At 43.2% G+C, this 15,351-nt stretch overlaps 1 protein-coding gene across 5 annotated transcripts in view; it reads left to right on the top strand.

The window, feature by feature from the left end:
* The window catches only part of UBXN7 (UBX domain protein 7), a 30,668-nt gene extending 16,288 nt beyond the window's left edge, over positions 1-14,380 (top strand). For 3 of the 5 annotated variants that reach the window (XM_083848586.1, XM_083848589.1, XM_083848590.1), the window contains 5 exons: positions 157-247; positions 1,180-1,307; positions 1,735-2,128; positions 2,886-2,965; positions 7,738-14,380. In XM_083848586.1, the coding sequence (XP_083704712.1) occupies positions 157-247; positions 1,180-1,307; positions 1,735-2,128; positions 2,886-2,965; positions 7,738-7,899 (855 nt within the window). In that variant the 3' untranslated portion in view covers positions 7,900-14,380. The other 2 variants (XM_083848587.1, XM_083848588.1) reach the window with 2 other exon arrangements.
* Positions 14,381-15,351: the final 971 nt, after the last annotated feature.

Genomic DNA, 15,351 nt, shown 5'->3' on the forward strand with positions numbered 1-15,351 from the left:
ATTAGAGGTGCATATTCAGCTTGTAGAAGTTGCTGAGACATGTGCATACCACTTGTAGCATACGCTGTAAAATAGAGAAAAACTTGGTACATTTTCAAGATGGAGTTTTTGTTCCCTCTCCCCTCAGTAACTAGCTTCCAATGTGGTATTTTGTAGGTGTACCATGACAGTGAGGAGGGACAGAGGTACATACAGTTCTATAAATTAGCAGACTTCCCTTATGTCTCCATCCTGGATCCCAGGACAGGTAAGACAAGTGACAGTTACCTGCAGTTTATGTATACAGTTGTAGGCTAGAATACCGTCTTTGGCAGTATGTATTACGTTGCAAGTAAAGCATCTCAGTTCTCTTATTTGTCCTCCAAGAGATCATCTTGTCCCCGAAGAAGTGAGACAACTTCTGGAAGAACTAAAGGAACAAAACTCCCAAGGCTTTGTGAAATTCTATGTTTGATAATGGTACTTGGTATAGTTTATCAAATGCTTTGCTTAAAAATTGAAAATAGTACCACCTGCTGGTAAAATTCTTAAATTAGTTTTTGGTGAGGTTTTTTTGAAGTGGCCTTTTAAAAGCTGCATGAAATCTTGTGATGAATAAACTGTCTTAGAAATAATTTACCTCGAGCTCTTTTGAAATTAGAACTTTTCCATTTGAGTGACAGAACCCTTGCCTTTTCTATCATTGTAGAAGGCTACTGTGTTAATGGTTTGGTCTCATGCTTCTCAGGACTGAAGGAATAGTTTCTTTCATTAGAGCTGACTTCTCTTGTTGTTTGACTTAAACCACCTCAAAACAATTTTTTTGTTGTTGAAACTGAAGTTCTCGGCACTTTACTCATGGAAATAAATGCTGCTTGCCAAGGTGTAGAATCAAAGCAGACGTGAATGTACAAATGCTTCTTCATAAAATTAGTGTTTTGTGTTTTTTAATTTTGATGCCTAATACACCATTCTGCACACATTCCCTTAGCAGAACTAAATACAGATTGTATTTATGTCTGTACGTGAGTGGAACCTTTTGAAGGGGGTGAAGAGAGGAAGTTTTGTCATTATCAGGTGGTGGCCTTGTAGGCAGCTGCAGTTCCACAAATGTGGATTCTTGCATAGTGCTTGCACAGTAGTGAAATGATACTGTCGATGTTGCTGAAAATACATTTTATGATGACTTATGTTCCCTAGGCCAGAAGCTAGTGGAGTGGCACCAGCTGGACGTGACTTCTTTCTTGGACCAAGTGACTGGGTTCTTGAGTGAGCATGGACAGCTGGATGGGCATTCTACCAGCCCTCCCCAAAAATGCTCTCGTTCAGTAAGTATGAGGACTGCAGAAACCTGGAAGAAAATGTAGTATGTCTGTATCCAGCTGTACTGATTTGCAATTCTGTACTATAAACAGACTTCATGAATTAGTGGAAGAGTATGCAAAAACGAAAGCAGTGGTGCACCATGGACTTCTGCCCTTCTCCCTCGGTTACTGTTTTTGTTACAGTTTGCACTTTCAGCGTTTGTTTTGGATTTAACAGTCACAGAATTGTGTGTGTGTGGAAGGAAGATTTACTACTCCATATGAAACTCCAAGGAGGAATCATTAAGTAGTCACAGGATGACTAGCTTTCCATGCTGTTTGTTCATGACAGTTTTAGTAGCTTTCCTTTGGAACACTTTAATATCCTCTTGATTTTCAGTACATATCTAAAACCATTATAACGTCCTTATGTTGTGTCTGTATTCAACAGGAGAGTCTCATTGATGCCAGTGAGGACAGCCAGTTGGAAGCTGCTATCAGAGCCTCGTTACAGGAGACACATTTCGATTCCTCACAGGCCAAGCAGGAGAGTCGATCAGATGAGGAATCTGAGTCAGAGCTTTTTTCTGGAAGCGAAGAGTTTATTTCTGTCTGTGGATCTGAGGAGGAGGAGGAATCGGAGAATCCTGCCAAGTTGAGGAAGTCTCCGCACAAGGACTTGGGGTATAAAAAAGAGGAGAGCCGAAGGCCTCAGCCTGAGCCCCCTGCAAGGACTGAGCCTGGAACAACATCAAATCACAGAGTACTGCCCTGCATTGATGCAGGGATACTGGAGGAGTCAGCTGACAAGCCTGAAAGTACGTTGCAGGGCCTAGATGTGAATGGTAAGAGGCCTCATCGTTGGTGTTTTTTTTTTATAGTGACCTGTGTTATGCTTTCTTTTCTGAAAGGCTTTACACTCTGATGAGCATAGTTTCAGCCCTCGTTTTGAAAAGCTAAACCTTTTCTTCTGTCTTATTCCCTCCTTGGCACTAGACGTTTGGGCGGTTCACGTTGCCGGCAGCAGCACTTTGATGCAGTGATGCTGCAGTCATGTTAGTCCCTGAGCTCGAGTTTCTTAGTTTGAGACCTTGTCTGCGAGTGAAATTCGCATTGGTGTAATGCCGATGCATATGACAGGGCTTCTACCGGTGTGGTGGAGAGAAATGAAATAACAGCAGCCCCACCTTGTGCTCAGCTTGGCTGCCTTGAGGGTCCGGACTGGGTTTTAGCGGTGCAACTTAGGCTAATACAAACAAGTCGCAGGAGTCTCTGTTCCTCCTTGCGGTTCTGAGCTGAGATGCAGCACTGTGAGGTGGTCTCACAGGCAGAGGTAGCACGGTATGCTTTTCTCTGGAAACACTGACTGGTTTTGGTCAGTACTGTGAGCTCTTTCAAGAGTCCTGAGTTTGATGCGTATATTTTAAACACATGCAGTACAAGTATGTCTTCACAGACTGAAACCTCGTGTGCTAAAAGCTTTGTATTTGTCTCCAGTCCCTAACCCTACTATCCTATGCAGTGTGCCACCTAAAATCTACAGAAGAGCTCAATTCAGCTGCCTTGTTGTTTGTTAACTTGTAGTAACTTCCTTTATGCTAGGACCAAAGGCACAGCTGATGCTAAGGTATCCAGATGGAAAGAGGGAACAAATTTCACTGCCCGAACAAGCTAAACTTCTGGTGAGTGGAGTTAATTGGAATCCTTGTTTGAGTACAGGAAAGCTGAAACCGGAGAATTTCTTTTCCTATGGTGGCACTAATGAAATTAGATCTAGTGAAAGGCACTAGCAGGGAGCGCTTTCACTGTCATTCTGTTGTGTTTTTTTCCCTGTTGTTCCTCTCTTGTGATCAACAGACTCTGCTGGCTCTGTATGTTTCCATTGCTGCTTAGGTTGCATATCTTTCTTAGTCCCCAAACTGCTAGTTTCCTTTCTAATATGACTCCAGATACCTTTTGCATTGATCGTTAAATTACCATGAAATACTCTCAGCTCACTCGTTTATCTTTTCTCTAAATTGAAACATTTAGTCATTGTCCATGGTCAGGCAACGGTGAAATCGAAGGCAAAACTCTTGCTTCTTGTTCTCCATCTCTTTCAGCATGCTTCCGCACTCCCTTCTGGATATGGATGACAGTAGACTTTGGGGAAAGCTCTCCCAAAACAGACTTTCTATGGCATCATTTAATCACCGTGCTTCAAGTGTCCTTCTCAACTGTTCTTCTGTCTTGTTTACACTGGAGGGGTTGATGTTGATGGTGTTTCCATCAAATTTTCACAGGCGTTCATCTGGAAGCAGTGTGTAAAGAGGTCACTGTATTCCTGTTAGCCATTCTGTTTTCATGACACAATGGCCAATAAAGCTCATTCTAGTGTAAGAAACTCAAAAGCTTGGTGTTGAAGTCTAAGGGAAGACTAAAGCACGCCTCTTCAGAGACCTCATGCAGATCCAGAAGGAGCTTAAAGAAAAATGTTTGCATCTCTTAAAATAAGACTTATTGTCCACAAAACTCTAGAAATGTACTCTCAGGGTCATGTTTTCATCCTTATTCTTTTGCTTGAAAGCTTTAAAAGGAAAAAAAAAGTCATCTTTGTTACACCAGCAGCTGTCTCAAAACCATTCAGAGGATGCAGACTGCCTGCAGGTCACTGTGGAGTCCTGAGGCTGAAAGGAAGACCGGAGGACACTCTTATAGTAGGAACCAGTTTTCCCGTGTCAGACCCTCATTCCTGCTTTGCCATAGAAGTCATCTCTGTATGATCTTTTCAAGGTCTCTTTTATATCTGAACGGTTTTTCGAAAGCAGTCTGTTGCATGTATTGTTAAACATGTCGAACTTTTGAATACTTAAGTTACAGTTGCATATGCAACTAACTTTTTTTTTGTGCACAAGTGCTACTAATCCATGGTTAGAGAATTAATTTATATGATACATAGGTGTGAAATTGAAGTTTTTCCAGTAATCCTAACTTCTGGCTTGACTCCTTTTAATGGACTATGGTAGTTGACAATTTGAAAATAAGTTAAATCTCAGCACGTAGATTCTTCACTGTCTGCTCTGCAGGTAGCAGAGGAATTTAGGTAAGACAAGGTGTGGTGAAGATGTGTGTGTGTTATTTTCATTATAGAACTGAACAGGCAGCTTTTGTTCTCACCTATCTAAAAGATGCGGTGGGACTAGTGCAATCTTTTAAAGCCATTTCAGTCAAACGAAGGCTGAGTCTCAGATGTTGTTCTGTGAGCATCATTTCCAAGCTTTTTTTCAGTTTAGATGCTTTCATTTTAAAGCTGTCCAGAACTATAAAAAGAAAATTGTATAAGGAAAGAGTTGTACTTCGAAAGTTTTAATTGACAAGTTGACATTTTTCTCCCACCAAAACTATTTTTGAAGACAGATTTTTTTTAATCCTTGCATTGTTATTGATCAAGAGTGGCTGCTTTACACACTGTTATCTCCAGGATATGTTTGTTTCTGATATTACTGTAACCTTTTTTTTTCCCCAGGCAAAAAAAAAAAAAGCAAAACTGCCTTTTTATAGAAGCAGTTACTCTGTATGTGCAGTAAGTAGTTGACTTCGCTCTGTTCAGCAGCTTAGCACTTTGTCTGCATAGCTGCTTGGCTGCCTGACTAACTTCCATTCGCTAGCAAGTGTCATAGAGTGTGCAGGAAAGGCTGGCCTTAAAACTGTGGCAAGATGTAGACAGTAAACTGAACCAAATCTTTAGGTACAGTGGTTTGTGAGCAGTTTCGGTTATCCTTGTTGCTTGAAAAGGAAGTCTAACATACATTCCTCGTCAGACACAGGCATCCTTATGTGCAAAGCCTGTTGCAGAATAGTCCAGGTAAAAGAGGAGGTTGGGGTCACAGTCTCCTTATCCCAAAGGTTTGCCTGTGCATTCTGATGAATTGGTAAGAAATCTTTGTGCAGATTACCTTCCTAGCTGTTCTGCAGTCATCAAATCATGGGAAAGCCCATGGTGAAGAGGATGCCTGGAGACCATCTGGTGTAACCCTCTGAGGGCAGGGCTGTAGGCGAGGTTATCCAGCACCCTGTCAAGCTGAGTCTAGAGTGATTCCAGCAAGGGATGTTCCATTGCTGCTCTGAGAAAATTACTCCAATGTTTAATTTCTTTCATGTTAAAGATTTATTTTGTTATAAACAGATTAAATTTCCTGCAGATCAGCTTCTGTGCATTGTCTCTTCACCATGCATCTTTGTGAAAGAAATGCCTTCATCTCTGTGTCAGAACACTGTTGTTATATTCCCACCTAGCCATCTCTTTTCTGGACTGGACAAGCCCAAGTCCTTCAGCCTTTCTCACGTGCCAATACATGTCCAATTTTCTAGTCACTTTGATGGCCCTCCACTGGATCCTCTCTAGTTTCTCCTTGTCTCACTTGAATTTGGGGGCCAAAACTGAACACTGTGTTCCAATTGTGGCCCAGCAGAGTGGGGTAATCACCTTGATCTGCTGGCCGTACTCTTCCTGATGCAGCCCAGGTTTGCTGTTGCTGCTGCAAGGGTGCGCTTCAGATACATGTTGAGCTTTGTTAACGCGTTTTGGCATTCTGTCTGTGACATCCTGGGTCTTGGCTTCAAGCAAGCAGCAAACTTCCCAAGACTCAGAGTTAGGTCAGCAGCTGGTGCCTCAGTCCCCCCCAGAAGGGTGTCCCTGCCTGCAGTGTTCACTGCTTCTCCTTGCTGGTTTTGATTTACTGAGCAGGACCAGTAGATCCAGCTGAATTCCAGTGGAACTTGTTTGTCCTTGCCATTTATTACCAAGATTTTATATCTGTTTTTCAGTTGATTTTTTATTTTTATTTTTCCAGATGATGGGAGAGCTGCTGTTTTTATTGCCACGGGTCACAAGTCGTCAGGGAACCTTATCCCACAAGTTGCTGTTCTCCCTCTGTGTGTTTGAGTTTTGCTCCCGGTCGTCCTATTCCATCCGCACTGTGAGGCCTCAGTTCTTGCCCATGTAGTGTTGCTACCAGCATCCTGCTGCTGCTTTCCTGCTCTTCTTCCCCGATGGAGCAGAACGTGCTGACCTCTTCCTGCAGCTCCTTGAGCTGACAGCTCAGGGGTTCAACCAAAGCCTGCTTCCCACCATTCCCACCTGATCCTTCACAGCCCCACGCGGGGCTGCGTCCTTGTAGCCCATCACCTGCACAAACACATCTCTCCTTGGGTGCTGCAGCTGCCCCGGTGCCCCTGAAATAATAGAGCAGTGCCACGGGCTGTTGTGGGAGGCTGCATCTTGTGTCGTGTCAGCACGGTATCACCACCGGCTTTCCTGACAGAACTCAAACACCGAAACGAACAGCAGCCAGCCATCTCCTGAGCCCTGTGGGTGTGAGCTGCCACAGTAACTGCCAGCCCCGTGATGGCAGCCACTTTTTGCTGTGTGCTGGCTCGCTGAGGTCCCAGCAGGTCAGCTGAATAGCAAGTGGAAGTTGGCAGAATAATTAGTCCTAGTAGAAGTTTAACACTGTTAGCTTACCTCCTTGCACTTAATTTACTAGATTGTTACCTACCAGAACTATGTGAACAGGATTGCTGGGACTCCTTCACGCTTTCTGTTTATTACATACGTATTTTCTTTTTTTCCAGCTCTTCAAAAAGCTATGACTCTTCATTCTGCCTGTCTTGCTCTGTTGCTGTACTCCCTGTTGTATCTTAGCCAAACTCCATTTCTCTGTCCCTGTCTGTTCCTACTTTATCCTCTCATCTGCTGTGTTTGCTAATGAACTTGGGAAATCTCTCTTGTGTAGCATGGGCATTAGCTCTTCCTGGTGCATCTGAGTGTTGGGTTGTGAGGCTGGTACCCCATCATCCCAATGCCCTCTGTATCCTGCCTCGATTGCTATTGTAGGCAGAGAAGCTGATGAATTAAAAAGTGCTTTAAAAAAAAAAAGATCCCCAAAAACACATGCTTCTTGAAGGCAGGAAAAAAATCAATATTTTAGTTAAAAAAAAAAAAAAAAAAGAAAAAGTTGCATTTATTTTTGTCAGTGTTGTCTGACAAAAATACTTCTTTGGTGGCATTTAGGTTCAATAGGGGTAATGTCTGATAAGCAAGTGAGGGGGCTTCTGATTTGGGGCACTTTGATTTTTTTTGCAAGTCTTATTTTACTGTGACTTGAATGTGTGATGTAGAATTCAGATTGCTTGAATTAATGTATTGCTGTGTATGTATTCCTTCTGTTTAAAGAATCAGTTAGGTAAGGGATTGCTTGGTAATTAGCTTCTATGATTACTCACACCATGTGAGGGTCAAATTAGATAATAAAGTAGCTAAGTTCTATATTACATGCAAAATTTCAAAATTTTCTTTCTCAGTGATTACAAACTTTTTTTTAAAGGAAACCAGGATACTTTTGCGATACTTTTTTGTGATTTTTTTTTGGTGTGTGTAATGAAATGATGCTTCTTTGCCTTTCTTTCTCCCTAGGCTCTTGTGAAACATGTCCAGTCAAAAGGATACCCCAATGAACGCTTTGAACTTCTCACCAACTTCCCCCGAAGGAAACTCTCCCACCTGGACTATGAGATCACATTACAGGAAGCAGGCCTGTGTCCTCAAGAGACTGTCTTTGTGCAGGAAAGGAATTAGCACCGTGGCCTGAGTTCTCCCAGCCTTCCTCCCCTCTCCTCTTTGCCTAGGACACCAACTCATTGAATATGCAGTTGAGGGTCATAGGATTGCAGTGCTGAAATCAGGCAGGCAGCTGGCTGGCCCTTCTCTCTCTCTTCTTCCCTTCTCCTTGCTCTTGTGACCAAATGAGAGTGTTCAGAGTTTTATTTTTGTTCTCAGCTTGGGCCCTGCAGAGAGCATTGGGAAGAACATCTTTCCTTTGTTTTCATGGAATAAAGTAAAGGAATTATCTGTGTATCCAACATGCTGGGGCTCGGAGTGGCCATAATACACATACCCTTCTCGCTGCTATTCTTAAATCTGTTTTGTTTAATTTATATTTGAAAATACTGTGTGATAAGGCACTGAGTCGTTTCTCTGTAAGGAGAGAGTGTAATCTTCAGTATGGTCTTTTCTTTGTTTTGGTTCTCTGTGTGAAAGGTCTCCATTAACCTTACAGCCTTCTTAAGGGTTCACTTATCTAGCACTATGCTTAAACTTATTTTTAGGAAGGAGTTGAGGTGAGCTGTGGTAAGGTATTCTGTCCCCGTCTAGTTTAAAGGCTTCTAGGTTGCATGCGTGTTTTCTTCATCTTTTAAATGCTGCCAGTGGACACAGGTTTTTTTTTGTTTTTTTTTAAAGCAAACAAACAAATACCCTTATGCACACATCAAAAAAAAAAAAAGCCTACAAGGAGAAAACAGTGGTACCCTGTATGGGATCAGCTTCTTGACCTGGAGGGAAAGCTGTGTGTCCACTGTTGTAGCAGAGCTGACTGACTCCTCCATACAGGCAGGGGGAAATTCCATTTGTTCTCTGCCCAGCATCCCTTTTTTACTTGCTCTCAGGATTTTACGACTGATAATGTAAGGTGGCAGGATACTGTAAAGACCTTGGAGCTTAGAAAGCACGTGGTAAACTCGACAAGTAGTTGGCTTTTTCTTTTTCCGTTGTGTATGCTCCCCCAGCCCCCACCAGGAGTGTTTTTTTGCAGCAGTTTCAGAGCTCAGGCTGCAGTTGGGCTCAGCAAGTCGTAGGTAGGGTTCCTGTGAGTAGTTCAAAACATACACAGCCTTTCAAAACTGTGCAAGGAATTAATGCTTTATAAAAGACTTCATAGCCTGGTGGCTTGAGCACTCCAGGCTGCTGTTTATTCTTCTTGTTAATCTTCTGTGGTAATCTGCCATCATTTACCTCTAAATCCAGAAGACAGTATTGAAAGCTACTCCTTTATTTAGGTTTTAATTTCAGTTACGGCAGCTGGCATCAGAAGTCCCGCAGGCATATCGTACCTATGCGTACACCGAGTGCCCTGTTTTCCCAACATCGCCCCTAGACATTGAGCTGTGTTGGTCAGTTGTTGTTAGAGTATGTATTACAATGAGACGAAAGTCAATTAACACTGCCAAGATGGATGGTGAATGTGTTTGTTTACCATTAAGAATCCAGTTGAGCATCCTCTTCATCGGTGAGGAAAAAGGCAAGAAACCTGCCATAACTGTTTCTGTAGCCGTCAGATGACTGTACATGTTCAAAGAAAGACTTCAGTGTCAGAAATTTCTTATAGCCTAAAACTTTTCAAGATATTTTTGCCTTTAACTTCATGCTAGCCTACATACTCTGGAGTTTTTAAATGTAAGAAGTCATACACATCTTGCATTCCCTGTGGTAATATTAACTCACAAATGTCCCATATTGAGGCTTTATACAAAATCATACAATTGTATAAATTGATTTCCCTTCTACATGAAGACTGGCATTCTACTGCAAGATACAGTACCATGAGAGCAAAATCCGATAGCAGTTTCCTGATCAGTGAGTGATGTGACATCAGATGTCATTGTTGGTTTATAAAGAGATCATTTCACAGAGGGTACTTCCCAGCATTAAAAAGTGAATTGCACGGCCAGCAGAAGAGCAGGGATGTTGGTGTTTGGCCTTTGAAGCAGCAGCACCTCTAGACTGAAGGATCCTTTGTGCTTCTGCGATACCCAAAATTCATGGCTCGCACTTGGACATACGAGAGAGCAGGACAGAAGGAAACCCTTTCTGCATAGGTCTGATGCTTCCCTAGGTAGCTTCAGCTCTCTAGTTGAAATAACTTGCTCTGATTTTTGTTGCCTTGAAGTTTGTTACCTCTTCTTCAGTGGTTAGCTGCAAAAAAATGAAGGTGGGCTGCCAACAGGACGCAGTACCCGGCATGAGCGCAGTCCTTTTCCTGCTCAGGCAGGCGGGGATGGGAGTGAGCTGACTTTTCCTGTTCTCCTGCCCATGCCTGCCTGCAGAAGGCAGGGAGCCGTTGTGCTTCCACTGGTGTCTCTCTTGAGTTGTTGTTGTTGGCTGGGTTTGCTGGTGGAGGTCCAGCTAATCTTGGGCAGGCTCGGGTTTGTATCTGTTCTGAGAACATTGTTCCACATCAGCTAGTAGTAAAGCTAAACATACAAAATTGTCCTTACGTCTTTAATTGGTAGGTTCTTTCTCTGCCTTCCCCTCCCCAGTTGTACATGGGGCTAGGCTGGGACTTCAGCATTTCAGTGTAAAAGTAACTAACAGCTGTATCAGCAGAGGGAAGGAGGGGAGACCATTGCGGGCAAGAGGATGAACTTCAGCTCTGCTGCTTGAGACCACTCTGGCCTCATACTACGAACCTTCCTTTCTGACCCCCCCTTTCTCACAGCTAAGAGCTGTGGAGCTGACAGCTCCTTCCTTTCTTCTCTGCGTGGCTGTAACTAGCTGTACTGCTTGGCTGTAACGTCTCGCTATCAAAACCACAACGGGGGGAGTCCTGCATTAGTTTTCCATTGCCGTTGTTATGCCTAGAGCAGTTCGGTCACCTCTCACACAAGGAAGCAAAAGTTGCACTTGGCTCTGACAGGCTCATTTTTAAGCCATCAAGAAACGTGCCTCTCCAGCATGGTAAATGGTTTTGCGTGCTGGTGGAGTGGGACTGGGAGTCTTTTATTTCTTTTCTACATGTGTTTCTTGAGTTTTCTATTTCTTGACTTTTTATTTCTATTTCTTGCACTTTTATTTAGCAAACAGCAATCCTTTTACAACCGAATAGGGAAAGAAGAATGGGGGGGGTGAAGAGGGGGGAAGCAAATCTACACTGAAAATGGAATTTTTCTACTATCTCAAAGATGGAATCAGAATTCATTTTTGGCAGTTCCTGATAATTTGTTCTGTTCCAGGAAAAGACAAGCTAGTTTGTTGTTCTTGTTTCGCTGCCATGATGCATTTTCTTTCAGTTTTCTTTTGCTTTTATCTGTAAGCAGGAGGCAGAAAGAAAAAATTTGAAGGGAGAAGTGTCCCTGCATGTGGCTCCTCTCTCCCTTCTTTCCTCTTCCCTTTTCCCCTTCTTCCTGCCCTCCAGTGAAAGTGCACACATCAGCTGGCTGTGCTCCAGTGGCTGGAAGCCAGGATACAGCCTCGTCAGATTTTAATTCGAAGCCCTTTGGAGTTGGGAGGAATGTGTTTTGCTGCCCCGAGGAATGTGGCTGAACACATTAACCAAGTTAAGCATACAACCACTTGTAACTGAAAGTGCAAGCCAGCTGAGCTCAATTTAAAAAGAGCCTTGGTCACAATTGCTTCTAAATGTTAAATCTGAAGTTCAGATTGCTCTTGACAAGGTTGGAAAAAACACCTTAAATCTCCGATTGCAAAAGTTGAAGTTTGAAGGACAAAGCAGAGCATCCTTCAAAGGCTGTGGTTTGTGGCTTCCTCTGGGTGTTGCCTGGCCACAATTTGCAGATGTTGAAAGCGCTGCTGTGACTTCAGAGGAGCAGAGTTGTGTTTGAACGGTGGAAGGCTTTGTGGTTAGAGAGCTAAACAGAACTAGCGTGCTTCAAGCTGCAGCTTCTCACTGCTTGCAGACAAATCTTTGCACGTGCTCTTCATCCGACTTGTTTTTGTTTGATATTTAATGTCTAACAACAGCTAATCGTTCATAGTCACAGTCGGCTGGTATTCAGAAGGGAAAACGAGCACTGGCTTTCTCTTCCAGGTGCTGCTGGCACATTTACTGCTGGCTCCTTTGGAGACCCGGGGAGATTTGGGCTCTTCCTAACCATACCTGCTCTCAGTCAGGCTGCCCAAGCAGTTTCCACCTCTGCATTCCCTCCTGATGCAAAAAGGGCAGCTAAAAGCTGTGTCAAAAGCTGCCGGGTGTACTGGCGTTGTTTTCATTAGGCTTTGAATTGGAGTCTGCAATTTTACATTTCTGACGTTTATGGTCTGAATAACGTCACCCTTTCTGATAAAATCAGAGAAGTTGACAACCTCAATATTAAAAGAATGTGCATGTGTGTGTAATAGCGTCGTAAAACACGGTTGTCTATAAAAAGGTATCAAAAGGTACCGATTTTCATGCACAGACTTAAATGGCCATGTTGATCATGCATCAGCATACTTTCCAGAGCTCACCAGATCTGCTACGTTGCTGTTACAGGAGAATAATGCCTTGGCCGTAACGCACGTCCCTTGTGTGCTGCTGCAAGCAGCTCGCGTTTGTGTCCCACCGGTTTCACAGGCGTTTTTTTGAAGACTACCAAATGAACTGCCTGCCAATGTACGCGCTGCTCACACCAGCTTCCACTTTCACTGGTGCTGTGGCTTGTATATGTGCTACCATCAGAAACTGGCAGCTGTTTTAGTGTTTTAATGAACAAACCTCACTGCTGAAGGGCCTGATGTCTCCAACAGACCTTTTAGAAGACTTCCACGTGTGCTTTGCTGCTCGGCACGCCTTCTGAGTATTGAAAATTTCTGGTGTTCAGTATAATTGAGTTCTTGGTAACTGAGTGGTAAAGTTAACGTTGAGAATGATGGCTTTCCTCTCTAGTTTTTTGAAGAAAAAGCCCCATCTCTGCGCAGGAGCTGTTTGAACACAGCTGCCCTGTTGCAGAGGGTGCGAGGCATCGTTCGCAGCAGGTGCGGGCAGCTCCTTGTGGCTGGTTTGAGAACAGGCTCCTTGTCTTTGGGAGCTGCAGGCAGAATCCTGGCTTTTTGAGTTCGTTCTTGTTTAGTGCTGGAGCATTGGGTAGGGTTGCAGGAACTTGAGAGCAACAAGGGCTAAACTCAAAGCCATCTTTTGGGACAGAAAGGGACAGCGAGGCATCGTTTCGGCTGTGTTTTGACAGGTACCAAACACCACAGAGAACACATAAGATGTGTCTTTTTCTAAACCACGTAAAAGCGGACAACAGAGACCTATATGGGAATATCCAGGCAAATCTATGTCATTTCAGGGACTTGAAGTGGCAGGTCGTTACTGTGTTTTTCTTTCTCATAAGTTTTCAGTAAATTCCACAGCTTTATTCTTGTTTTTAATCCCTTTTAAATCAAGTTAATAATAAATACAGCCCTGTACACTAAGGAGCAGGGGGGTAGTTGAAATTTAGGTGAAGTGCAAAGCCTCTCATGGAGATTGGATATGCTTTGTCCAGCTATTTCAACAGATTTGAACGCAGCCCCACTTCTCCCTCATCCTTTTTATTATTAACAAATTATTTCCCATACATGGAATAGCTATTCTAAGGCAGAACTCACATTCCAAGCCCTGTATCGGCCATCTGTGTAGTTGGAAATTCCCTCAGTCATGTTTGGAGTTGATGCAAAAGCATTTTGATGGCAGCTGTTGAGGTCTGCACAAGCTGTTGCTTGCCACTCCGCAAAGGTTGCCTGTGGCTGCAGACATCCTGCTGCCCGCTCCCAGCCTGCGAGGTTAATGGACACCCTTCTGTGATGTGCTGCGAGATGACTTTTATTCTGTGAGGTGCTTAGTGTCTGTCTGCTCCCCATAAATATAGCCATATGTATATATGTACACACGTTTTTAACCAGAGAATGCAGCACTTAACTGAGGCAAGCTGAGGCACTGATGTTTTATCTTCTGTTTTACACCAGGATGTTACGAGTAGTTGCAGAAGTTTGGGATTTGGTCACTGTCGTTAATTACTGTGAGTGTCTGCAGTACAGAGAAGAGTCATTTTGTAACTGCCTGTTAAATGGTGCTGAGAATTTACGGTTTAGAAGGATAGATAGTAAAAGTACATGGAGCAGGGGGACGAGGTGCTATTTTATAGAACAGCTTTATATGAAACAAATCTGAGTCTGGGTAAAACTCGCCTCAGAGGCGTGGTGTCTAATCAGAGACACTGGACTATAGGACAGATGATTTTCTAAGCAAGGTTCTTTCCTCTAATGAGTGAACTTACAGTTTCAAAATCAGGGCTTTGCCTGTCGGTTTTTATGGTAGTCATTTTTTCCTTCAATGATGCAACTTCACGCTGGAGGAGGGAGAGAATTAATTTGGAAGTTTTCAGCTCACTGTGCTGGGAGGGACCAAACTCAAGGAAACCTCTGATCTATATACACAACTGCTGCATTTTTTTATAAATATATGTAAATGTCCTATTGTAATATTTGATCCTGGAAATAAAACAAACTGTTTTCAGTAGCTTTCGTCATCTCTTGAGTTTTTTGGTTTGTTTGATTTCTAATGATGGTCTGTCCCTTCATAATATAGAGAGTTTGGGGTTTTTGCATTAAGTTTATGGAGCAGAAGGAAGGAAAATGAAGCTGAGCTCCTTGTTCGTGTATATCTGACTTTTCGGTAAAATTGTCAGCCTGGGTACTTTTGTTTTGCTTACTGGTCCGTGACCTGGCAGAATAGGTCAAGGTGCTGTAGCTTCTGTTGAACCTCTGGAAAGCTTACAGTTTCCCTATCCTGGCTGTAGCTGCTTCTGCTGACCCTAAGTGTTTTACAAATTAAGTCACAAGAGACTGCAGCTTGGCTGAAAACAGTAAGTCCAAGTATTTATTATTTCGGTACTAGCTCCAGTTCTGCCTGACCAGCAAGGAAGGGACTTGCCTGAATTTGCAGCCCATTGGCAAAGTGAGTTTGAGAGTAAACACAACAAAGTGACTGCAGTGGAACACGTCCAGTTCCTGCTGATGAGGAACTGTTGATTGCTGCAACCTGCTTGCCTAGACCAACGAAGTTTCAGCCAGTTCTAAAGCTAGTAAAAATTTCAAGTGATAGATACTTTTTTTTTTATATCTTGACAGGAAAATACCCTTGTAAAAACGAATAGAGGCAGGGCTGCTCCTATTTTCTGTCCTTCCCAAGGGAACAGCAGAGATGTCTTCCTCTTCTGAACCTTCAATGTCCTCGTGGTATAGATGCTGTGAAGATGGAGCCCCTAGCTTCTCCAGTTGTCTTGTGGGCTCCTTGAGACGTTTTGTAACAGCCTCACACAAAATGCCAATGAGCAGAGTCTCTTCTGGATGAGTACTCAGCAGACACAGTGGGGCGAAAAAGGCCAAAGAAACTGATCTTGGACCATCCTCATGTTGCTGACTGTAGCTAGGTCTCCACTGAAGCAATAATTTCAGCCACTGCCCCAGTTTCTACCTCTTTAAACAGCT

The sequence above is a fragment of the Anser anser genome (genome assembly GCF_964211835.1).
Source record: "Anser anser genome assembly, chromosome: 9".
NCBI lineage: Eukaryota > Metazoa > Chordata > Aves > Anseriformes > Anatidae > Anser > Anser anser.